The 26,770-nt window shown below is 39.9% G+C and overlaps 2 protein-coding genes across 4 annotated transcripts in view; both read right to left on the minus strand.

The window, feature by feature from the left end:
* Positions 1-213: 213 nt before the first annotated feature.
* arl5a (ARF like GTPase 5A) lies at positions 214-9,711 on the minus strand. Its single transcript, XM_006799140.3, has 6 exons — positions 9,358-9,711; positions 3,958-4,018; positions 3,667-3,814; positions 3,436-3,519; positions 2,502-2,653; positions 214-852 (listed from the first exon to the last, which is right to left on the minus strand). Exons 1-6 carry the CDS (start codon positions 9,401-9,403, stop codon positions 804-806), a joined length of 540 nt encoding a protein of 179 aa, XP_006799203.1. The 5' UTR covers positions 9,404-9,711; the 3' UTR covers positions 214-803.
* Positions 9,712-9,888: 177 nt separating this feature from the next.
* Positions 9,889-26,770, minus strand: part of cacnb4a (calcium voltage-gated channel auxiliary subunit beta 4a) — a 39,369-nt gene continuing 22,487 nt past the window's right edge. For 2 of the 3 annotated variants that reach the window (XM_087853075.1, XM_087853077.1), the window contains 12 exons: positions 26,000-26,119; positions 25,210-25,332; positions 23,236-23,363; positions 22,448-22,527; positions 21,305-21,324; positions 20,220-20,300; positions 16,284-16,342; positions 16,086-16,195; positions 15,813-15,964; positions 15,352-15,447; positions 15,020-15,196; positions 9,889-11,911 (listed from right to left, as the gene is read on the minus strand). In XM_087853075.1, coding sequence (XP_087709201.1) covers positions 11,648-11,911; positions 15,020-15,196; positions 15,352-15,447; positions 15,813-15,964; positions 16,086-16,195; positions 16,284-16,342; positions 20,220-20,300; positions 21,305-21,324; positions 22,448-22,527; positions 23,236-23,363; positions 25,210-25,332; positions 26,000-26,119 — 1,410 coding nt within the window. In that variant the 3' untranslated portion in view covers positions 9,889-11,647. The remainder of the gene's footprint in view (positions 11,912-15,019; positions 15,197-15,351; positions 15,448-15,812; positions 15,965-16,085; positions 16,196-16,283; positions 16,343-20,219; positions 20,301-21,304; positions 21,325-22,447; positions 22,528-23,235; positions 23,364-25,209; positions 25,333-25,999; positions 26,120-26,770) is intronic. The other variant, XM_087853076.1, reaches the window with a different exon arrangement.

The raw sequence follows: 26,770 nt of genomic DNA on the forward strand, positions 1-26,770 counted from the left end.
CTTCACTGTACTTCTGTAGGTGCTCGTCATCGTCCCTGAAAAGCATCAGGGACCACAAGCTCGTGTGACGCATTCTGCCCCCTAAAGGACTAAAAAAGAAAACGTCCAGTCACACTCACAGCATTCAATATGGTTCACAGATGTCTCTGGAAAAAGCAGATTCAAAAGAGTCGCCAGAAAGAAATACTCATTCATGACACAATGCAATTCACCTGAAACAAATAAAAAGACTTTATTTCAGTGATTATTAACAAGGACTGAAAGGAAGAGGGCACACTGTGATTCTACCCTCCCCTCTGCATGTTTCAGTCGTCATCAACCATAATCGCTTGAACATTCTGCTGCAGGCACCAAGTTTGAAGAGAATACTGGACTGTTCACACAGAGAGGCAATTAAAAACCACCACAGCCAGTTCGGCAATACTGCAAGGCCACCATGGGCTAGACTCACACGTAGCTCAAGAATAAGTCCATGTAGAGTTCCAAGGCAGATACGTTGCTGACCTCTGTGTTTTGTTCAAAGGAAAACCGTGCAGAAATTTCATTTTAAATAATTCGAGTCTCTTTGTTGTTCAACGTCCTTCTGGAAAGGTAATGTTTTTGTTTTGTTCTCAGTTCAGACGCCTTTTGTAAAATAAATTATTACAGAAGTACATAAAGTTCTGGCAGCGGTCTGTCCATGTCAGTTTCACAAGGAAGAGGAGAGGGCCATCCATCAACTGACCTTACCCCCATCCTCATTTTCATATCTGGAGGCAAAAATAAGAGAAGGGGCACACTCCTAATGAACGTTTTCAAAGTCATCATCTCACACGCAGCCGTGACATCATCCACTCAAGACCCTGGCACAACCTACAGGTTAAGAAAGAAAGAAAGACATTGGTGGAAGAGAGTGGGAGAGAAAAACAAAGAGAAAAGCATTAAGATAAAAAATTTTATACTGTACAAGAACAAAAGTTTAAGGGAAACTAATTGCTAATACTCTGGGCCTGTTACTGGTGTTATTTAGTAAAAGAATATGAAAAATATTTAAAGTAATCACAAAATACTAAGTCTGCTAAATTTCACCCTTAATAAGCATCTCTTATTTTGCACCTGATGTGGCTCTGTGGTAGCTGTTACTAGGAGCTGAAAAGAACTGAGCACCAGCGCCAAAGCTTTGGCTCTGTCCTATAAGTCATCATTAAGCCCCCATCCTGAATCTTTACAGCCAAGTCACACATATCGTGGCGATCGTGGCTCAAGAGTTGGGAGTTCGTCTTGTAATCGGAAGGTTGCCGGTTCGAGCCCCGGCTCAGACAGTCTCGGCCGTTGTATCCTTGGGCAAGACACTTCACCCGTTGCGTCCTGGTGGTGGTCAGAGGGCCCGGTGGCGCCAGTGTCCGGCAGCCTCGCCTCTGTCAGTGCGCCCCAGGGTGGCTGTGGCTACACTATAGCTGCCATCACCACTGTGTGAATGTGCGTGTGAATGGGTGGATGACTGGATGTGTAAAGCGCTTTGGGGTCCTTAGGGACTAGAAAAGCGCTATACAAATACAGGCCATTCACCATTTACATATTTCCGCAATAATACTGGTATCCTGATAAAACAGATGTCTTGTGTATTATTATAGGTAGCTAATTTATTTTATACAGTTGGCCGATGGGTTTGTAGTCTTTCATCAAATGTGTACACAGAGATCTTTCCATAATTAACATGATGAAAGCTCTAGGGTGCACAAAAGCCTCTGCATATTTTTTCAGTAGTACATATACGCGGTTCTGCTACAGCTCGGCTTTAACTTTCAATTATCAGATCTGTGACACGCTATATTAATACGTTTGCCAGAATACAGCAGTTAATGGGACTTATTGCTGCAATTTATAAATACCTGCCGTGTCAAACAGCATGCAGGGAAAAGGAAATAGAAAAAAGAAGGACCACTGAGTGCATTTATGCACAAAACAGTAACTTCGTTAACGTACAAATGGGTCGAGGCTTGAAGCTAAATAATGTTTTGTGTTCTTCTACAGATCAAAAAGACGCTGTTAGCCTTCCTGAGATGTCAGATTTATCCACATACAGCCCCCAGCTATTTCTAACTGAAGAGAAACATATTGATTCTACTTTAGCTGACTCTTATTGATCTGAATTGCTGTTTCTGGAGAGAATCACATGCATGAAAGCTGCGCTTGTAATACTGTGGCTGGTACATTATTTGCTTCCTCATTGGGTCTGCTTTGTTTATGACTGGCTAATTTGTGCAGCTTTTGGTAGAAGGGGAGTCATTTCTCAAATGAACAGGCTGCTTCTTTGTTAATAAATGAGAGCAATGTTAGTAGATCACCCTCACAACTTTCCACTCCCTCCAGTGCAATTTGGAGATTTTAGCCTCATGTTAATTTGCCCTGCTTAGTAAGTCTGACCCTTCATCACATTTTCCCTGCATAAAAGCAAATACTATATAATTATTTAATGCATACGTAAATTACATTTTCTCATATAACAAGTTTATCCTCACCCCTCTCCTGTGAGGGCACAACAGGCCTGGATGTGCCACTGGTGGTCTTTGACGGAGGTAAGCTGGAGGCTCTGGGAGATCTCAGCCACAGACATGCATCCTTTCACATCCTGCTTATTGGCAAAGATCAACAGTCCTGCCTTTCTCAAGTCCTGGAGGCCAGAGAAGAAACATCAAAAGAGAAGCCAAGATAAGGAAACATTTGTTTGCTTTATGTGTATTTTTAACACTGTGATGAGTTAGCAGTATAGACAAAATCTCATTTACTGAAAAATGACTGATAGCATCAACTCAGAAAGACATTTCATATTCAGTGTACATACAATGAACCAGAAAACAATAATATTGCTACACACTTAAGTATATATACACCGGCTCTCTCTTGCCCTTTACCCGCCCCTGTTGCTTGTCTTGTGTTTCTATGGTGTATTGACAGTCATGTGCTTTTTGTGCTGAGGTGTTTTTTCTGTTATCAAACTGTTCTCCCACTAGGAGCTCAGTCTGAGTGGAGTTTTTTTTCTCCTCCTCTTACCTCATGTTATGTATTTTCGTTTTTATTTTTCCTATCAGCCTACCTTTCTGACATGTCTCCCCAATGTGATGTTTGTGTAAAGTTGGTCAGAAGGTTCCTTTGTAAGTGCGCATGCGCCATTAGCGTGCTGCCTGCTGTAACCCTAATTTCCTTCGGGATTAATAAAGTATTCTGATTCTGATATTTTCAGTAATATTTGAAATTTAAAAATAAAGCACCTTCAGATCAAGTTAATTTCTACTCGATTCTGACATGTGACAGAGCCTCATAAATAATGACTGCTGCATGGGACACATGGTTTCCATTATTTAATACAACAATCCATTAATATTAATTTGAATATATCTAATAAAATTACATTATAATTATAAGCATCTTTGCCACTTTTTAAACGGTACTCACTTCGTGTGCTAGCATTCTGTAGAGTTCTTCTTTGGTTACTGAGATCCTTTCTCTATCTGTGCTGTCAACCACCACAATTACAAACTAGTCGTAGAAGAAAGGGAGAAATAATGGACAAGTAATTAAATAACAACCCCTGCCAAACCACAGGCACAGTCATACATAACAGCACTGTAAGGGGAAGTTTTCAGAGTTTTCTTTCATTTAGTCAGAGTGAACATAATCTCATACCTCTGTGTTTGTGTAGTATGTATTCCACGATGATCTAAGAGACTCCTGGCCTCCGATGTCCCACATCAAAAAATGAGTGTTGTTGACGACTATCTCCTCCACATTGCTCCCAATTGTTGGGGATGTGTGTACCACCTCATTCATTGAACTATTAACATAAAAACAATCTTTAGGTTCTGTTGACAACATTTACAGAATAGCCACGTCTATTTTTAATACATTATATGACTTGAGGGGAAAAAAAAGGAAATATAAAGACGCTTACTGTACAAGTCAGATTTGGATACTTACAACTGATAAAGAATTGTGGTCTTGCCAGCATTGTCCAGGCCCACAATAATAACTTTGTGCTCTGAAAGGCAAAAAGACAAAGAAATCACAGACTAACAGTGACATCAAAATCTGGGTTTAATTGCTAAGGACTAACTGATGTATGGCTCTTATGTAAACAAAGTGGTTGCTTCAAAAAAAATGTCTGAATTGAGAGAATCAAACAATGAACTTTTTACTAATCCATACCGTCCTTTGGTACAAATTGTGTAGCTTCACACATCTAGCATCAGTGGGACATTGTGATGCTGTGAACAGTGTACCTTCACAGCTACAGATGAGTTAGTGGGCGGTTTAAAGCAAGCTTGTAGAGTCAGGCTGCAGCCATCAGCGGCTGTGGATATAACACACAGACGTATCTTTCTAATGCACAAAAAAGCTTTAGTGAAAAAGATAAACAAGATGTGACAGCTAGGATCGATTTCCATCTTGCTGCTGATACAAACAGAAGGCAAGATGTCCAATAGCAGACACAAGCATAAGTCAAAGGTAAGGTTTTAACTTTAGCCTAGAGTGAAAGAACAAAGCGCGGATTATTATTTTCTTTTAAAAAATTATGAAAAAAATTATGTTCCAATATTGCTGGTTGGTATAAGAGTACATTTGGTATACTGGTCATAATTTCTTGAATAACAGGAATTTTTCAATTTCTATTATCTAGGTGTATGGCTTAACTAGAGCCTGACCAGTAGTATTTGCTGATATACTGGTACCAGTATTATGGCCAATAAATGACAAAAAAAAAAAGTAAAGAAGAAACAAGAGAAACATCATTCAACCGTGTTACAAGTGTTGATGTGAGGGCTGCAACAAGTAGTAAACTAAAAATATTTGAATATTTAAATAGAGTTTTATAAAACCATGTAAATGTTTATTAGGAACAACAACATACTACAGCGTCCTTGGGCCAGTATCAACTGCACTGTCTGCCATAACTGCACTAAATAGTAATGAGGCCCTAGAATGAAGGACAGAACAAGGGTAAATGTAAGGTAAGTAAGATTATATAATAAGTAAGTGTATAAGAAGAAAACTGGGGCAGAGACTTTAAAAAGCATGACGGCACTTAACAGAAAAATGTTGAATACAGACTAGGTAAAGCTTTCACATTTTTACATTATTATGAATATTATTGTGAAAGTTGTTCTAGAATTTGTCGATGCAGTTTTCTGCAGAATAATGAACCTCTGCCCATTTTTACTTCTGAGAATCTCACTGCTCTACTCAGTTATGTTACTGGCCTATCACCAGTTAACCTAGTTAGTTACCTAATAAAATCCTCCAGTTGTTTCTTTTTTAGTAATGCTTACTTTTATGAAACATTTGATGTCTTCTATGTTCTATTATTAATAAAATATGAAGTCATGAGATTTGCAAATCATTTTCTATTTACATTTTACAAAATTAAGTAACTTGGGGTTGTAATAAAATTGGGCTTTAAAATGAGGTTGTAATAACAACAACAATAATAATAATAATGATGATGATAATAACAACAACTTAATATACTGTGAAAATGCCTTACAGGTCATATAGCCCACCGCTATGATGCCACCTCTATAAGAGAGCGAGATGAGGACTGAGGAGGAACAAAGACTGGTTGATGTCATTAGAAAAAAAAAAACTAGTGCATGACAGAAAAAGTATTAAGCTGAGCTTAACAGACTTATCTTCGTGTTTTGTTTATAAAAAATCTTGCGTCACAGAACAAATACACAAAGCCTCCATTATGTCTCCTGCATTAAGTCTCTCTTTGCTTTGACTGTCTCCAGCGACAGTCAAAGCAAAGTGATGACGCACTGTTGAAATATGGGGAAAGCCAAAAACTGCGCTTACTCCACTTCCGTAACATTGATTCATTAATGTTGAATTCTCTCGCAGCTGCTCTGTTCCCATGTTCTTGCAGTATATTAATAACTAACCTCGTATTGTGGATGAATGATCTCAGTTGTTCTCCTGACTGAAGTTTGGCCCGTGTATAGCATCCTGCTATGCGATTGCATTTGTCCCAAACCACGAGAATGCCTCACGTTAACTTTTATCGAGTGGAAAAAAAGTTTGCGTTCATCCTCCAGCTTCACTGTGCTAATGTTATGCTAACATAGCTGTGTCGCTAGCAATCACGTAGCACAACATTATATACCAGGTAGTCCAACTTCAGTAACCCTGCAAACGCCACTGCTGTTTAGTTTTCTGTCTTCATTTATGTTGAAGTGGTAGCAGAGCTGTACGTTTTAATTAGTTTCAAAAATCTCTCAGTCAGAACATGATATAAAATGTTTAGGTGTAAACTAGCGAGCTAACTTCCTGATAACTTCTAACTCCGTTAAATTTAATAAATTCTGTTTTCATGGATGCCTGGATGTTAAACTTAATTGTTACACCTGGTAAAACAGCATCGCTGATGATTTTATTAAAGATTAAAGACTTTAGACTGTTTTTAACTCTCAGTGTTCGTTTGACTTTGGGACCTGAAGCAGACGGAGTTTTGGACCCAGATTACTCCGCGAAGCTCCTCACTACGGCAACCGTAATGCTCTGACAATCCATCAAGCAGTGCGGCTTACCAAAGTTGTACTAAAACATTTTTTACAGGTTTCTGCACGCCAACATCGGTTCGAGGTCAGTAAGCACAACCAGAATTCATACATAAGGCACACTCGATTTTTGAGAAAATTAAAGGATTTTAAGTGTGCCTTATAGTGTTGAAAATACGTTATACAGAAGAAAAGAATATATCATCTATATCCACACGTGCTTCCACACGGGCCATAACGCCCAGCCCTACTGCAGCTCTTCCAACTACAGCATTATCTGTACAAGCTGTATGTTCGAACAGCGTGTTAAAGTTTTGTTTATGTAAATGTACATGGAAAACCCAACCGGTGTTACTCTGAATAAACTGCTATCATGAGATAAAACAGCCACTTAAAAGCTATAACATTTCATTTAAACTGGATAAATGGACAAATATCAGCATCAGCCTGTCGGTTGAGACCTATTGGCTCTTAAGTTTTAAATACTCCTATGCCTTTTAGCACACATGATCTATAATCTGTTATGCTGAAGAACACAGAACATAGAAAGCGTTCATTTGCTTACACTAGGGAAGGTGAAAATAAATTATGTGCTCTGGAATATTTTTTGGAAGACAGCGAAGAAAAGGAATGCCTATTATATCATATTATTGTATCTAGATCTATTACCACACTCGGTTTTTGCATGGATCCCCAAACTAACCTTTGACAAAACAACTTGTAATTCAAGGAAATCATAAAAAGTCCATAATCAGTGTGTAATCACGTACAGCTAAGCCTTCAGCTAACAAAACTAAAACTAAAACCTCAAAACTGAGGAAGCGAAAACTTTTGCAAACAGATCTGAGAAGACACTTATTTCCATAACAGAACTCATAGGTCTTACTATACTGTCTACTGCACAAAGGCTGAAAGAAGGCAAGGGCAGGGGACTGTTGTGCGTAGACTAAAAAGGTCACACAGATGTGAGCAAAGCTACTTGCACATATTCTTACAAAGCAAACCGTTAGTCTCTTTAAATGTGGCCTGCACAGTGGTTGTCACCCAAAAGACAACTGCCATTGTTTTAAATTGGCCTGCCACATGTGTGTTTATTAACTGTTTGGCTTAAGAAATGTCTTAACATTCAGCCAAACACCAGCCAGAATTTGTCTGAGTTAAAGGTGGTGTGACATCTTCAGATTTCATGTGCAGCCTAACTTACTATGCATAACTGAAAGGTAGCTATCTTACTTTATAATAGCATAAAAGGAGAGGGGATTGGAAGAAGTAAATATTTAATTTAAAAAACCTTTAGTATATTTAAAATCTAGATGAACTTAAAAAATCCCACTACTACTGTCTGCACAAATTTAACCCCACCCAGAATATAGGATGGCCTGAGACTATTTCTAAAACAAAGGGCTAAGTCAATACTGCAATCTTGGAAGCCAATACTGTGAACAAGGTTGTTTTCATGCCAACTAACACTAAACAGTCCAGACATCTAAGTTTGTAATGTCTAATCACATGTCATGTATGTTAATGTGCCTCTGCTCTTCCACTGGGTTGTCTCAGTCAGCTGGGTAAATGGTAAGACTTCTGAGATTTGGAAGCGCAGCTCTGAGGCTACATCCAGGGATAACAATAAAAGCTTTTCAGGCTTCAGGGACAGGATGGGTACAAGAAAATAAGAGCATAATTTAGAATTGAACAAATGGCAAATGTCTGGTCCTCTCACTCAGATGCATTATTATAGTATTGTCTGGCCACAAAACAGCTTATATGCATCTTGACATTACTCCTACATGTTTCTGGCCATTAGGCAGATAATTAAAACACTACTCCTTACAGGGATTACTTTTTTGTGTACATGACAACATTCTCTAACACATCAGTGTAAAGTCTCCCATATGTTAAGTTAACTTGAGTTAGAGTGAAGCTAGGTGACTGCAAAGACCTGTTTTATGTTATGATTCACATTATTTTCATACACATTAAAGTATTTAATGATCCTTTGTGCCCCTACAGAAGAGACCACACCCATCTGGTTAGACCTGTTTTATCGCAGGATAAGTGTGATCACTCAGAACATATGTATTTGCTGTGATCCTTCCCTCTAAGTGGACAAGCGAACCCACACAACTCGCCAACGAAACGGTTCCCAACAGAGCTGCTGGATCCCCTTACTGTAGGTGTCAAGGGTTCAGATTCTTCCTTTAATTTGTCACCTATCAGAAAACTCCTGACACTAATCTGATAAGATTAAGTAATCACACTGGCAGTACAAAGTCAGTGTGATTCAGTCTAAAGTCAATCGCCTTGTTAACTGGAGAATTTTGCTGATGTAGCTGACTTCAGTGTGCTCTGTCGGTGTAGCCATCTCCAGTCTCAATGCCGGTGTCAACCCCGAGTTAACACCGCATCACACTGTACCTCGGGGTTCAGGTTACAGAGGTTTCGCAAGGACCTGTTTACTGATTCATGATCACTAGCCGGGAATCTACTTGGTTTTGCCTATCCTATCTAGAACCCGAGAGCATAAATAATCTAACACAAAGTTAATTCAGAAATGGAGCGCCATGTTCGCAGAAAAACTATCATCTTCGCCGGTCCATAGGTGAAATGCTGACCATAACGTTAAATATAAACGGTAAACCATGTGGCAACTTTTAAATTCACCGACAATACCAATAATGAAACAATAAACGTCCCGTTAGGGACAGAAACTGGTTACACGGCTAATTATGAGAGAATAGACCAGCGGGCCTTCTCTGACCACGGAGCCCCCTTAGCTCCTACACCTTCGACAGTTTCATGATGAATGCCGCAGCACCATTCTTACCTTGGTGGTTAAAAAGCCTCCATAACTTTGTAAATAGTATTCCCATGGCTGACGGTGATGAATTTCGATGCCAGCTTGTAACAGTTCGATGTAGCTTAGCTAGCCAGCCTTGTTGTTCAGTCCTGCCAACTTCAACTAGCTAGCTAACTTGCTAACTACAACGACGATGACCTGTCAAAGCATTCAAATACAACTGCCATACTTATATGAACTGACTTCTACTGTACACGACCTACGGGGTGAAAATGTAGGTCCGACGACTGATTTACTGTATGAAACAAAACCGAAAACGCTTAACACTGTCACTTGCTAGTTCGTATCAGCTGGCTGTTGTAGTACCCTGCGCTGTCAATCTTGCGCATGCGTGTCTAGTATCTTATGGAGAGCTATAAGGAAGGAAAAGCATTTATTATATTATATGATATGATATGAAAACTTCATACACAACAGGTTTAATAATTATTAAATACAGTAACAGGTAAATTATTTTTTATGAATATTTCTATAAGCAAAAAACAAAAAAAACCCACTGGTATCCATACAACAGCATAACAGCAGTTTATTTCATTACAGTTGTAAAATGACAGTGCACACAAATTCTAATCAATGCATCATTCTCTCACAGGCAGTATTCAAATCTTTTAAATCACTGCTTATGCTCCACTGTTTTGAAACTACAACAATAAAAGCTACTGTGTAAAGAAAATAAGAACGGAAGCCTGCTCGTCAGACATCCCTCTCCAGAATCACAGCACAATGAGATCTCTGGTCTATGACCTGAAATAAAACAGAACTTTTCAATATCTAAATATTAAAATACAATATACAAGGATATGTCATGTAAAAGGTAATGCTATTTAATCCCATATTAGCTGGTAGCGTACATATAAATTGAAAGATGGGGGAGAACTGGCTGCTCAACATTTCCATAAAAGTAGCATGTAAATGACACTATTAACAAAGGCAGTGCAGTCCTGCCCAAGTGCTTTTAGACAGCTTCTTACTTATCAGTAGTCTTTAATAAAACTCAAGGAGAATACACAGAAAAGCTGTAAATGACAATATAGAAGAGGTGCATGTTAAATTGCTACTCAAGGAAAGTGTTTAGTGTTACTTTACTTTATAAAACCTTTTACTAATATATTTTTTCTCTGATGGTTGGAGGGTGTAAGCAAGGCTCTTATATAAAATGACATAAATGGAATGTAATTTATTGTTCTGGAAATTGAACTTTACACAAGTTAAAATTTCTTTCCTTTGATTATTTTTCAGTGTATTATATATGGAAGCCCTCAATATAAATCACTCACAAAAACCCAAAGTCTTGCTTAATCCATGTCCTACGAAACCCATGACCAACAACAGCAGTTGATTGACGCATGGTATGTGAGAAATGCGCTGTTGTGACCATTTTAAAGACTTCTGTGCTGGAAAAACAGCTTTTTTTTTCAAGAAACAAAACCATAAAATCACAAAAATAACATAACTCTCAGAATCACACTCCCATCAGGGGTGAGAACATAAACGCTACACATCTAGGTCTAATTGACCTCTCATTCCTGAGGTTGTGGAGCTTTGAAATGTATTAGTATCTGCATGATTTTTCTCCTTTTCTGTCATATGATTTATGACAAAAACAGCGTTTAAAAAGAAAGGGAACAGGAAGCTACTGCATGAACCCTGAATTAGCCATTCATGTCACTTTAAAACAACAGTTGTAAAACTCAGGATTCGGGAGCAAGCTTTACAGGACTTATCACACACATCAAGGACAGCGGCACATTAAAGATGCATTAAACTCTCCTTCTACCATCTCCTGGACCCGTGCAAACAAGTTCTGCGCTGATCATCACCGCTGGATGCTGTCTGGCACTGGCCTGAGTCAGATGGTCCCTGTAATTACAGTCCTACCTGCATGCTACAGTAACAGCTGAGACAGCGGGAATGGTCCAGAAGGGCCTAGTTTACTTCACTCACATGTCATACCTCACATGGTGACATATTCAAAAAAATGCCCAACTTTCCCTCTTAAATATAACTTTACTGATCTTGTGCTACTTTCATATCCAGTACCTTGTTCACATCAAAGCAAGAGCAGGATTCTTATTTTTGGGTTCAAATGCTCATTTGTCAGGAGCCAAGGCCAAAGTAGATATGAGGTACTACACAAAATAAAAGGTGGTTTCAGTCCTCGTGAATGTAAGAGATTTATCATGTAATAGCAAACTTTCCCCTTGTGTTCACGGTGGTCGCTTGAAGAGACACAGGCCTATACTTTGTTAACAGCAGCTCAGAGCCGGTGCCTGGAGTCCTGGCTGTAGCCTCCCGGGGATCCTCGGTTACGGTGGGGCTTATAAGAGTCCTGGTAGGGGTCCTGGTAGTCTTCCTCCACCAGAGGAGAGTGGTCCCTGCTGTGCTGTGAGCCTGAGGAGAGACGGTTGCGATTCTTCCGTGCCCGCTCGTTATGGCAGTTCTCATCGGCAGGCACTAGACTGCGACGTTCAACGGGCGAATGGTCTGTCGTCGTGTGGTTGCTGTTCCGGTTTCTTTGGGCCTGTTTGAGAGAAGTAATGCTGATTTCAAACTGTTTGCATTAGAGTCCAACAGATTTATCAGTGGGCGGGTATTATCGGTCCATATCAGATATTTGACGATTTATTGGTATTACTTTTAAAATGGCCAATAAATGAAAAATCCAAGAAGTAAAGATGGGAGAAACACCCTTCAACATTTCAATAATTAGTGCTGACATTTTATAGTTTGTCCACCAGAGGGCACTTTGCAACTAATCTGAATGGAGCCAGACAGAGTGTAAACGTGTAAATAAAATAATAAAATCATAACAAATAAAATTGTTTGTTACTCATGGTTATTTTGAGTCTTCTTCATTGGTGTCCCCGTGAAATATATCACTGTAGATACCAAAAGGTTGATTCTGTTCATCTGGACGTAGCGTTTTCAATGGGGTAAACGTTTCATCCAAGTGACTTCTTCTTGATCAATGGTCATGAGAATTTGCATATTAATGATTAAGGAACTGACCACACAGCCTACTGTTCATTAAGCGGTCTAGGTTCTGTTTGTGTGCAAATGTACTGTTTAAGGGGCTGGGAAAACCTGCAGTCAGCTGAGAGACTAAAGAAGTCACTTGGATGAGTGACAAAACGTTTCTCCCACTGAAAACAGAATCAACCTTTTGGGATTTGCTTACCTGGATGATTGAGCATGCATCAAGACATTATTGCAGATATTTATGGAAATAGTGCTTTTGTTAAAATAATCAATTAAAAAAGCTTTACTTTTCAAGGAAACAGATGTTTTCAAATACCTTTTTTTATTGCAAAAATTAAAATTGAGTACCAGCAACACAGTGGTTAGCTGAAAGCAGCAGACGAAGGACAAATTAAGAAAACTGCTCTTTAAAATCTCATAATGTAGAGTACCATAAGCGGAGAACTGTCAGAAACCAGTGGGACCCTGGCATACCCATCTATAGTCTGGTCTGAAGTGTTTTTTTTAATGGAAGACTGAGAACCAAAAACTGTTTCTCTGATGTGGAAACAAAAGCCAAATGACTCACCTAAGTTCAAAAAACACTAGAATCTGTGTAAAAACATGCCAGATGCTCTGGAGTCATGAATCAAAGTTTAAAGTATTTGGCTCCAACTTGAAGCAGATTGCCTAAAGGCTAAAGAGTACTGCAGAGATGAGAGTCTACAGGCAAGGTAAAGGCTCTGGTAGAGGTACTTTGCAGTTTATGGACATCATATCTGCTAATAAGGTGGATATAAGATAAGATTTATATCTGTATTTCAGAGCCATCAGTGAGTCATCTCATCAGCTCCAAAATCAGTGCCAACATGCAGCTAAACTCAAAGAATTATCATCAGACAATAAGAACAAGGAGTTCTGACCCCCACAGAGCCCTGATCCCATAACCTTGGATTATATTACACAGAAGAATGAAGCCGATTCTTGGAACAAAAACAAACTTCCTGCCAAGTACTCGGAAAAATACGTACACCTAGGAGGTCAGATTGTCCTAAACACAAGTGTGATGTTTCACATGCACTTTTTCACAGAACTTTAAGTTCTTTTATAACTTTAGTTATTAAAGGTTCTGTAGTTTATTCACTTACAGTATTGAGGAAGTTACAATTACAATAGATTAAAATGTAAAAGGTTTTTAAAATCATGTTAAAGCCCATTTCACTGTTCAACCATCTTGTAAGTAGGTACCAAAATATTTACTTTATTTCACTATACCCAGTGTTGGGGAGTAACGGAATACATGTACCGCCGTTACGTATTTAAAATACAAAATATGAGTAACTGTATTCCGTTACAGTTACCGTTTAAAAAGGTGGTATTTAGAATACAGTTACTTTGTTGAAATAAATGGATTACACGGCGGTACTTCCCTGTTTCATATTGTGGCGGGTCAGGACTGTTTGGGTTTTGTTTGACAGCTACGTTCTGTTGTTCCAGGCGGCAGCGTTACGGTTGCCATGGTTACAGGGTGACGCTCTCTCTCTGCGTGTTTCCTGGGTGAGAGAGGCCTTTTTGTTGTTGTTGTGCTAAGCTAATAGGCAGAATGCTACAGGTATAGCTCTAAAGAATGTAGCATCATGGGCAGTGTAGTCCGTGCTGCAGGGAGAATGGACTGCCATACCCGTTATATGTCTGTGAGCGAGGGAGGGAGAAAAAGGAAAAGTACAGCTGTCATCGAGCAAAAACGGGAGCTGGAAGCATGTAAATATAATAATAACCACTGCAGCCAAGAAGAGTGCCTGACGAGCCCAGTTGTAAGTAAGCTATAAAGACTCGACTGTACACCGTGTTCGTGTTTTCCTCCAAAAACAATAAGTTCTGTTGGAGCAGCCTTTCAACGCCTCTCTCTGTCTCTCGCTAGCAAAGTTGACCCAGACAACAAAGTAAAGCTAGTTTTCAGCTACAAGCCCGACACAGAACCCACCGTATCAGCCAGAGGTCCCTTTACTACGGTTCGGAGGCGCGGACCTTCAGTAACAGTAATAAATCACATTCATGTAGTTGTAAACAGCATGATAATATATTAAGTAATCCAAAGTATTCAGAATACGTTACTCTCATTGAGTAACGTAACGGAATACGTTACAGAATACATTTTGGGGCATGTATTCTGTAATCTGTAATGGAATACATTTTAAAAGTAACCTTCCCAACACTGCTGGGCTATACTGGGGATTTGGGTAGATAATGGACTCATCTGTTGTCCACTAAAACCTGCTGTGGATATTTTTCCAGCATTGAAAATGTGACAACAAACCATTATAACTCACTCTAAGCATTCAAGGCTTCTGATCTACATCAGTAAAGGAGCTGCAAGCTTTTTACTTTAAAGACAGCAGGAGGGCCTTTGTTTCTCGAAAGATTTTAGTGTGGCTTTCATCTTGTTGCTAGAACATTTTACTGCTAATACCAAGCACCTCAGCTATGGCTTTAGGGCATAGTGCATTATCAAACGCTGAGTATTCACACACTGAAATGATCCATATTTCCTTCTATCCGGCAGGTTGGTAAATCGAAGTCGTACATGACTGAAATCTGGGATTTTGTAAAACAACAATGAGAAGAAAAGAAACCCGGGACAGTTTTTTGTTCTTTAACTTCAGAAATTCACCTGAATGGCAGCAGGATACGGGGAGAGAGCAGTGGAGCCCAGATTGCGTCCCAGGAGGGGGTTGAGCGGCATGGAAAGCGAAGTGTGCGTCGCACGCCAGTACGCCTCCAGGTACTCAGCCAGGTGTTCACAAGCATCTTCAAGCTGGTTCTCATCCAAAATAATATCAAACATTTCCTAAGGTTGGAAAAGAAGAGAGGAAGGTGTAACTGCTGCTGCATTTTGGATTTCTTTTCACCATCTTTCACCACTTGTGATTACATCATGAAACCTAACTTAACTTAGAAGCTGTTGCTTCCCTTAATTAAAAAAAGGGGGTGATGATTACTCACAGAAGGACACTGTGCTAGTTTCTCTGCTGCAACAAGCTGCACATTCAAATGTTTGCTTTGAGACTTCCCTCTTGATTTGATCAGCCTCTGCAAGACCTGTGGGTGACACAAAAACAGTCTAAAAATGAAGAAACTAGAAGACGAGTCGTAACAGGCCCATGGACTCTGTTACATGTAGGTTTGTGACAAGAGATTCTTTTCTAGAAAATCCAGCCGACACAAGCAATGGCACGCCTGTCACTGCTCCAAACTCGCATTACAGTCAAGTCTATGACTTTCTCTCACTGCCTGAAGGGTTTCTTGGTATTTCACAACTTACACTGACACTTAGCATGTTGTCAAGTACAACACAGTAAAGATTTTTGTCATTGTTTCTAAATAATATCAGTTTAAAAAAATAACATAATATATAGTATCCTGTTAGGCTAATGTAATTAAGTAATTTAAGCTTTTAATCTCACCTTAGGCGAGGACACCTTAACATGGACGATAATGGGTGCTAATGAAGTCTTGATGAGCTGCGCTGGGTGGTTAATGGTGTCAGCATCCAAAACCACCAGCTGTAAAGACCTGGCCAGCTCAAAGATCCTCTCTATTTCACTCTGGACCTCAGCTACAAAAAGTAAAGAATGTACGGCAGAGCAAATATGAATAAGAAACAACACGCAACATATTTACGCTACACGTCACCTATAAGTCATGCGCATCATTGAGTGAGTTTCCTGTAGCTTTACCAAGGCTGGAGCGGGTGTTGGATCTCTCAATGATGGCCCTCTTACTGGGGTTGTTTAGTACTGACCTCTTGGCCAACGATATGTCAGCTGTTACCCTCGTGATGGATATCCTGGAACAAAAACCGTACGCGTCACACAGAGCACGGTTAGCACCTCAATGCATTATATGACAGACTCTGCTTCGCTTTCGCTGCTCACCTCCCATCGAACCTGTGCTTCAGGAAGTCAAACAGCGCTTTCTGCATCATGTCGGTGACCTGCAGCAATGGGGAGCGGAGAAGGCGGCGCGAACAACATGGACATGGGGAAAAGAGGAAGAAGAGAAGAATAGATTAAAACATGAGTGAATTAAAGGCAGGGGGAATAGGGAAGGCTGTCAAACTTGTTACTGTCACGGTCCTTGACTCTTGCACCTCCCTGAGCCTGGTTCTCCAGGAGGTTTCTTCCTGCTAAAAGGGAGTTTTTCCTTCCTTTCCCACAGACACCAAGCGCTTGCAGATAGGGGGCATTGTCTGATTGTTGGAGTTTTCTCTGTATTATTGTAGGGTTTTGCCTTACAATATAAAGCACCTTTCTGTGTTCGCCTGTCTTGTCTTCTTGTGCCAAGTAAATTCTATTACCCTGTTCTGTTGTGTCCCACTTCCTGTTTTATTTTGGCAATGGTTGTCCTCTGCATCTTGTAGTGAGTGTTACTTCCCCTGTCTCATATGCTATTGGCTGTATCCCAATTCAGGGTCTGCAGCCTTAAAGTACGCAGCCTCAACGATCCTCAAGGGCCGCGTACTCAAAGACCGCTAAGGCCGGAAGTGCGAGGCTTGTGAAATGGGACGTCTAGCCTCCGTTGCGCTGCCCAGGTTGCCTAGCAACCATGATACTAACAGCTGGAAACGTTTCATACAGCTGTGTTTGACAGAAATGAAGGAGAAATTCTTTTGTTCATTTGTTTGTTTGTTTCTACATGAGCTTTGATCATTCTCTGTAAGATTAAGCTCAGCTATTGAACGGCGTATATTTTAAAGTAAAGGCTGTAAAACCAAGTTAGTACAAACGTCACTAATGTCACATAACTTTGGCCAACAGGAATGTTTTAATGTTCTTCGTTATTAAACATTTGCACATAAATAAGTGACATAATATTCAGTATTTACTTAAAGTTTACTCGTCGGCCGCCCCTCATCCGCCGTTTTTTTCCGGCAAAATTATCCACACCCACCGCCGCGCTATGCATTCTGGGATATGTTGGGCCACGAAGTCTACACCGCCACGTCCTTAAAATTCAGGGAAATGAAGGACGCATTTGAGGGCCGCATTTCGAGCAGCCTTCGAATTGGGACAGCCTTCGTCGCATCGCGGTGACGTAATCGGCCTTAAAATGCGGCCTTTAAGGCTGCAGACCCTGGATTGGGACACAGCCATTGTCTTCAGCTGTGTTTAGAGCTGCACCTGTTTCCTGTTCATGCACCACTTCTTGTCTATATATCATGTCAGTCTCCTCTTGTCCTATTTTACATTGTTTGCATAGTTGTGTGTTCTCTAGCATTGTTGGCCTTGTCCTATGACTACCCTGCGCTGCTATTTAAAGCACTTTGAGTGATGAAGCAGAGTAGAAAAGTGCTATATAAGAATCAGACCATTTACCATTTGCTAACCAGTTGTTAATCTCTGAACTTCAGCATTAAAAGGCTCGCTTTAAGTTTAACTTCAGCATCCACTTGTCTGCCTTTGGGTCTGCAATATCATCCACTACCCACACAGCACACCCAATGGCAGTACCAAGCAAGCAAAAGGTGGCTGTAGAGGCTCATAACATGAGCAATTTTATGCAGCTATGGAGCAGAGCAGACAGTAAAAGAAGCTAGCCCCCCCATTATTCATTCTGATGGTCAGTCTCTGGCTCAGCCACATTTTTACATTACACACTTGACCAAGCTATAGTCTACCCTGTGAAAAGCTTTTTTTTTTCCATCCTGGCTGATGAACGTGGGTCACATTAAATAAAGCGATCAAAAGCTTCAGTGAGCGATGTCGCAAAGACGAGTGCACAGGTGATAAATTTGGGTGTAGCTTTGAATATATAGCCTTGGCTGGTGAACATGATTGCAGCTCTGAGGCCTTGAACTGAAACAGAAGTTTAAGTTCACAAAGTTACCCTCAAAGACACACACTTGTACTTCCCAAGGTCTTTGACTCAGAAAAGAAATACATGGATTCGTGAATAAAATCAGGCAAAGGCGACTATTCGATTCGGTTGTCGTTCTAAATTGGTCAAAGTACACTGACAGTCACATTGGGTTGACAGGGGCTTCGTGGCCATTGGGCTGTAACACAAAGCAGTTGTAAGGAATAAATAGTCCTATAAAAATGTCAAAATACATAAATGCTCGACTCACATTTGAGGTTCTTGTTTAAATTTACTTAAAGGGACAGTTGAGGAAAAGGAAACATTTTCCGTAGTGCTCTTTATCCATCTATATTACCACTTTTGAAGATATTAGTTGTAGAAAAATCAACTCTCCCCTAAAGACTATGAAGTGTACATATACCATGACGAGAGGTCACACTTGTGTAACTGTGTAAGCTGTTACACAAGTGTAGTTTTGGAGCTGAGGTGTGGAATCCACAGTCCCCCTTTAGATGGGTGCCAAGAAAATCCTCATCTGTGGACCTTAAAAACTGGTTTGGAGAATAGGGGTGAAGTAGATCAACAACACAGAGCCTCACCTCACAAGTGAAAGAAAACAAGATTTTAAGCTGAAATCTAAAGCTGTGAGGAGGCCACTGCAGATCATTTAATAATGGGGTGATGTGAGAAGATTTATGAGAGTGAGTTAAAAGCCTTGCAGTAGCATTTCGGGGAGATGTGAGGTCATTAATAGACGCTTTAGACAGACATGAAAACAGTGCATTACAATAATGCAAGTTGCCTGTATTTTATGTCACAGTAGTAGATAGTAGACAAGAAAGTTGGCTGTGAGCGAGGGGCAATGACACATCAAACCCAGACCACCTTACTCAACCAAGTGAGTTTTACTTTTTTAAAGGAATTTTCAAAGTGCATCTTTTTGTGCAACTGCACAGAGCTTCATGCAACCTTGAAAAATTGCACGTGACACCTATTAATTACCACGTGATTACATGTTAACTCTGTGGCTCTGGCAAAATAAATAAATAAATAAATAATATTATTGCTCACACATATAAAAACCCTGTAGGGTACTGCATGAACAGATAAACTAAAGGTTTGGGACATGAAAAGTATCTCGAGGCACGGTACACATTATTTTATGTTTCTAATTTCAAGCGATGCTCCACTTTCTCAGACTGATGCAGTTTAACCAGAAGGTTGTTACCACGGCAACACCAGGACGGGAGACAAGGACTGTGATTCCATGACAACTGACTTCAGCACTCCCACCTTCCACAGCGTCCTTGGCCTCCTTTATGCTTTGCACTGTCGTTCCAACCGATTATCGACGAGCAGTTTGGATTTGGATGCCGTTACCCCGGGAACGCTCATCGCAGAATGAATTAACTGGGATTGAAATTCAGTAACTTACAACATGATGTAATATTCATGTAAGGCATGAGTCTGCATGGCCCATATGGACGCACGTTAAGGCAACTCGCCCTGCTGAGTTCTTTATCCAATAGATTTAAATTCCCGTTCCTGTCCAATAAAAATTGCAGGCACGGTCTGAGGTAATACTTTGGTTGCCTTCTTTGTTCATTCTGACCGATGAAGACACACTGCTGTCGAAATGTCAGCCCGATTGCACAATTAAAAGCTGTGAATTCATCAGCATGCTCCAGCCCCTTCTGTCCTTTCAAAGTTTGCTCACACTGGGAAGCACCCAATACAGTATTCTGCTGTAAAACGAGTGTCACGTCAGTCTTAAATTAAGTAACAGTGAATTTGAATGAAGAGCACTATCAGACTTGTTATTTCCAAAGTGTTACTTATTTTTAATAGGATCCCATAAGGATACCGAAGAATCTGCGTCTAGAACAAAGGTCTCTTTCACCAGGACTAGTGAATTCATCCTTCATGATAAAAACGACTCATTTATTCGTTCATCTTTTGTGGAGGAAAAAAAGGCTGAGTCAGCCTGCTGGAGGAGCAGCAGTCTTTCTTACCTCATAACCTTTCAGGGAGGGTCCCACCAGGACAACTGGCCTCATGGAGGGAACCACGTCATACGGCGGAACATGCTCAGCCTGGAGGTCCAGAAACACAGAGATAAAGTCAAGCTCTAATATTTTTAGCATTTGTTTCCTAAAGTCTGAAAGCAACCCAGAACTTTCCCAGTGTGTCTGAGTGTAAGTGGAGACATGCTTTAACCAGTGCCAGCACCAATCCAGAGAAAGATGTTGAAATCAAAGATTTTAAACGACTTCTGCCTCGTCAAAACTGTGAATTAAAGATTAAATAGTAGTAAACACTGATGATGCAAAACCTGCTCTGAAGTTCACAACCTTAACTGGATGGTTGGGAATTTTTCCTTCCCACTGTTGGGTTTTTCTCTGTATGTATTATTGTAGGGTCTACCTTACAATATAAAGCGCCTTAAGGTGACTGTTGTTGTGATTTGGTGCTGTAAAAAAAGAAAAAGAAAAAAGAAACTGATAAACTAACATATTATAATTAATACGATTAAATGACTAAGAATGCGGTGAATCAATTTAATGGTCGTATTAATTGTTTATGTAAACAAGGGAAGATCAAGATAAAAGAAAATAAAAGATAAAAGACAAAAGAAAGAACAGACAGAACAGTGTCTGTAACAAGGAGGCGTCCTCTTCATTTGAGATGCAGTCAAGCAATTTCTTCCACTTTTGTAAGAAAGTCTTGGATCTTTGTGAAAGTCATTTTCTTTTATTACCCCAAGATACAATGCCACGACATCTTTATGGATTCCATGACCAAGCATCTTTCTTATAATTGGATTTCTAGTGTCCCCAAATTTTTTTGTATGTCCAAAATACGCAGGAGTGGTTGGTGTGTATTTGATCGCACTGTCTCCAGCATGGCCGATGTGACTGGCATTATTTGCTTATGGCATCAGGTTCCAACACACTTTAATGTTAAATAAAAAGTTTGCCAAAATTACAGAATAATCTCCATCGTCATATATGTACGCAATGTATACATCTGGTCTTTTGTTTTAAAGGGACACAAAGCCTTTAATTACATAAATAAGCAAATAAGCTGTCACACTCACCACTTTCTGTTTCTGCTTTCCTGAAAAAGAAGAGAAATGTGTAGTAAGTGCACACATTTCTATCAGCTATGTTTGTTTATTTATTTGTTTATTTATAAGGAACCCCATTAGCTTCCACAACAGTGGTTGCTAGTCTTCCTGGGGCCCAAACCATCGAATACCACCAAATAAAATGTTACACAATGAGTTGGATGCAAAATGTCCACATAATTTGGCTTACATCCACAATAAGGTTTTACAATTCTGAAAATGTAAACATGTAAATATTAAAAATTATAAAAAAAAAAAAACACTCAAACAAAATACACAATTTCCATTACAAGTGACATTACCCTCTTACAATTTTTACAAATAAATGATAAACTGCTTAAATAGGCTTTTAGGTGATTTTTAAAATTATGAATAGAAGCCAATTCTCTAATTGCATAAGGCAACTTATTCCACTGAAAAGATGCTCTAAATATAACAGAGTTTTTCAAAAAGTTACTTTTAACTCGAGGACTTACTAAATTGTGGTTAGTTGAGAATCGTGTAGCATGATTATGTATTTCATCTGGATGCTGCAACTGAGCATAAAAGTGTGGTGTGTTTACCAGTATTGCTTTCTTTAGAAATACAGGGACCTCCTAGGTCCCGGTGTCCACATACAAATCAAATTACTTTAAAAAAAAAAAAAAAAACGGTAATAAAACTGCTTGGCAACAGAGGATCCACATATGTGGACATCACATTTTGGGTTATTTAGACTAAAATACTCAATTTTGCTCTACAAGGGCCTGATATCCACTTACAAGGACATTATACTGCTTCTGTTCCATCAAACTTTTAAACAAATATCCTCATATGTGGCTCTTATTTTTCTTAAAAACAAAAATAAATAAAAAAAATAAAAAAAAATCTGGTAATTCTTTGTTTTTTCATTCATCGGGCCCCAATGTGCCCAAATATCAAAGAGAAATTAAAAATGCATGTCGTGAAAGAGTTCGGGTCTTAGGAGGTTAAAGCCTTATTTTACTACAAAAGGTTAAAAAAAGATGCTCCTACTGATACACAGATATAACTACAAAGCAGAAAACAAGACCATCCCTTGTGAATCTAACAGTAGCATTTGCTATTATAAATAACCGGATCTGTGCAACCAACCTGCAGAGTTTGGGTTCGGTTTGAACGTTCCTGACACCATCTCTCCCAGACTGGAGGAGGAATTCCCACTGGATTTACTGCTGGATGGATAACACCGGATAGAAAGAGCAGTGTTACTGTAAAAGCTAATGGGATGATTTCATCTGTCACCACCACCGCCCACGAATAAACTCACTATGTCCTACAGTCATAAACTGCATATTATACTATGTTCTTGGATTTAAATAACATCAAAGAACCAGTGAATCAGTGATGTGTCTGTAAAGTAAGGCAGACGTCTACTGAAAGATATAAATACATACGAGAAAAAAGCGATCGCATTAATCATCGACTGGCGTGCATATAAATGACCTAAATATGTCATCATTTTTCTTTCTGTACTATTGTGATAACATGGCTTTGTGATAGAAATCTAAAGTACCTCACAGTGACAAGTGCTTTTTTTTGTATTTTATGGTAACTGCGAAAGGATAATAGTGCTCAGCACCATTAATCGTCTCGGTGACTACGACCCAGCATCCCATCTGGTGGAAAATTCTGTGGTGGCTCTGATCCAGGTATACCTCCGAGAGCCTGGACCACACAGCAAAACTTGGATTTCATCCACCTGACATGCTGCTTATCTGCCAGCCTCTACTCATCCCTAAAGTGGCTCGCTCTCAGTACAATCCCAAACCCTTCAAACTCTCTTTATCCCCTTTGATCCATGTCTCTTCTCTGCAATATCTGTTGCTGCTGCTGACGCCTTCGCGCTCCCGCACTCATCCAGCCCTCCTCCTCCTGCTCACCCAGGGAAGCGTCCTCTCTTCTGTTCCTGTTGAAGGCGGATGTTCTCCAGCTTCAGTGGGCTGGGAATGAACCCAATGTCACAGCCTTCTTTCACCAGGCGTCCAATCCACCAGTCGTTGTTGTATTTCTGAAAAACAGAACGAGAAAAGTCTCAGCGACAAAATCCCAGAATTTATTTAAATCATCCTTAAGAGTAATCCATTGTAATTAAGTGAATTTCCTCTGTATCGGTATGCAATACAGCGAAACAGCTTCCACATTACAAATATCTCTATCCAAAAAGATACTTTTATCACTGTTCATACTGTAATTACAAATAACAGCGTTCAGTAGACTAACACAAATATTTCAGAACGCTGTGTACTAATAATACAAAGTACAGACAGGATCCTTTTTTTATTGGCTGGCTGGATTTCAGTCAGGGCAAACAAATAAAGAACGGTCAAACTGACCTTAAAGCAGACTGCTATTTCGGCTTTTACTATGATGAGACACATCAGTGAGCCCTGCACCACACCAACTGTACAAAACCAGAACATCAACTCATCCGGCTCATGATCCAACTTAAGTCACAGGTTGCTGTTTTGTGTGAAGCCCAGACAGAAAGTTGTATTGATTTGCTTTAACTAGTTGTTGTGAGAAGCCTCACAAACAATCATATCAGGACATATTAATGGAGTTTAACTCAAATCTGAGGAGTGGCAATTTTAGTGGAAATGGAAAAGCGCAGGTAAAGTAAAGATGATAGAGTGTATTTACTCAAGGGCCTTGTTCAGACTACCAGCTTAGATATGTTTTTTGCCCCCACATACAATAGAATCACAGCAAACTAGGCTCCTGCTCCTGGATTCAAACTCTTAACAGCTTAACAGGAAGCAATGTATGTGTTACGTGTCTGCAGGCTGCATGTTTTCTTTCCCTCTCCTTTTGTTTGCCGTTCCCTTAGGTTGCGGACTGCAGGCTGATGTCAATCTGGGGACGTCCAACTAATTAGAGGAGGGAGACCCTGATTGGACAATCCAGGAGTGCACACCTTGATAAGGAGACTCACCTGTGGCTGAGTGCGGTGCTCTTCCCTCCTTTGAATTGTTTGGTACATGTGTGAAGTTTCTCTGCTGTCCTTCTTTTGTTTGATAATTGTGGTGGGAGTAAAGTGGACTAGGTAAGTTTGGGGACCCCATACACTTACTCACATAGAGTCTTTTTGTTAAAAACACTAGGTAAGTAGGTTGGTGCCACCCATGTAATTTTGAGCTTGTTTTGAGTTGAGGTTTAGGGTCTTTCCCTCTTGTTTTTGCTTTTCTAGGATAATAGCTCAGCTAAGTTTTGGATTTGTCTTTTTGGTGTTTTTTTGGCACAACCTAACTGTCCCTTTCTCCCCCACATTTGTTGTCTGAATTTGGGTTATTTATTTTGTGAGAGCGCTGCTATTAAACCTTTTTCATAACACCTGTACCGAGTTTCCGGAGTTGTTGTGTTATCCCCTCCTGCCCTCGAGGAGACGTAACAGTATGAAACTGGGAAGAACAACAGTCTGTGCACACACAGCAGAAAAAAAAAAAAACAACTTGTTTGCTAGCACTTTGGGGGAAACCTATGTGATGGAAAGCTGCATCTTAATCGTGGCTATATAGCTACAGATGCTCAGGTTGTCACCATGACAACCCACACAGATACATTAATGAAATCTGGACGCACATTCAGTCTGTCAACTTAAAAGCTACATTTTGAGCATAGCTCTTTTTATGAATATCAGATTAACTTATGACTCTTTTCTTGGCTCTTGCAATGAAAAAAAAAAAACAGAGGTCACAAGCTGCATGATGGGAAAATTTGTTACACAGAGAGTACAAAATAGCTAACATGAAACTCTTTGTTTAGTTGAAAAAACACTTTCTCCTGTGGTTAAAAACTAAACTGTGCAGGCTGAATTGAATCCCCCCCTACAGTGCCACACCGCAACTGAATTGCACCTCTTTGATGTGGAGGAAGTCCTTGGCATCAAAAGATACAGCCGTGCCAGCCACGGGAACATCCTCATCCAGCGCACCACAGTAACTGACATTGGTCTTCACTGCAAACGCAACTGCTTTAGTCTGCAAGACAGAAAGGAGGGACGAGTTTTTGTAGCAATAACCATGTATATTAGCAGTGAATAATTTGGTTCAGACAATCTATCACAGAATGTGACATTTTGTACAGCACCAGCGTGCCCATCGTGCTCCAGCATCACACATGCAGAACGAATGGCCTGCAGTGAGGGGTGGGCACTGCTGAAGAGAAGCTATTTTAGACCTCCTGACAACAGTGGCTGGAAGACAGCATCAGTAGTAATCACACCACATCTACAGCAGGTCGCAGGGAAGCCTCATACCAAGGCCATAAAACCACATTATTATTATTATTATTATTATCATCATCTGCTCCTGCGCAGTGAATGAAGTGATCAAATTGAGTGATTTTAATGCTTAACTGTTTAATTTCACCATTATTTCCTAAAGTGATGCAGCAATAAGTGTCACGGGTGTTTTCCTAATGTTAAAGGCTACATTTCACTGAAGTACTTAATTGCATTGTTGTGTTTGTTTCATGTAACTTCTTTACGGTGTGAATGCTGGCACACGGTGTCACTTTTACAATGTTGAAAACTGTAAAAGTTCAGAAACAGTATGGCAACTTTTACACAGCCATTAACACAGATTAGCAGGGCAACCAGTGGCGCAAAAGCTCCGTTACCCATAAACAGCTCCTAGTGGAACTGACCTTTGCTCTCTCAAGCTGAACAGTGGCCTGCTGCTCCCTCTCCTGCCGGCCGCCCTCCTTCTCCTCCTCCAGGGACACATCTGAATCAGATGGTCGGCTTGTGTAGGAATCAGCTGAGCCCTGAAGAAAAAGAGAACACAAAACGTGGAAACAAGCCATTAGCACAATAGATGCAGGTACTAAGGATAAATAACCACAGGGTGACATAACTTTCTTTATGCCCTCCAGATGTGCAATTTCATGTGTCCTGCACAGACAGATGCAGGGCTTGGCAAAAGCCTATTTCTTAAAAATATAGAGACAAAGAGATTTTTATGGAAACCCAGGTGTGTGTGTGTGTGTGTGTGTGTGTGGGGGGGGGGGGTCATATGTGATTAATTGAATTACTTTCCATACAAGATCAAAGGCTGACCCATTCTAAGATGACTGTTGCACAAATAGCTGAAAAGATTCAGAAGCTATTTTTTATTTCAAAGGATGAAATCGAAACCGACCACGGCAGACCAAACACAAATGTCAAAAATCTTTTATTCCCTTGGAAAAAGGCTCATTTGAAAAAAGGCTCGTTACTATCACAGTAACATAATTTCAAGTTTTTTTTTCAAAAAAAAGAAAATTTGAATAATATGATGTTCATCTCTTATTTTCTTAGGGGTAACGCACTATTTAAGTCATAAGTATTGTTTTAAAGGAATAGTATAAACAAATGCCCCCACCCACCATCCTCGGATTTGGAGGAGAAAGCTAAAATAACCTTAAGTCATGCTTTTT

Source organism: Neolamprologus brichardi, chromosome 16 (assembly GCF_056152115.1).
Source record: "Neolamprologus brichardi isolate AB-2024 chromosome 16, ASM5615211v1, whole genome shotgun sequence".
Lineage (NCBI taxonomy): Eukaryota > Metazoa > Chordata > Actinopteri > Cichliformes > Cichlidae > Neolamprologus > Neolamprologus brichardi.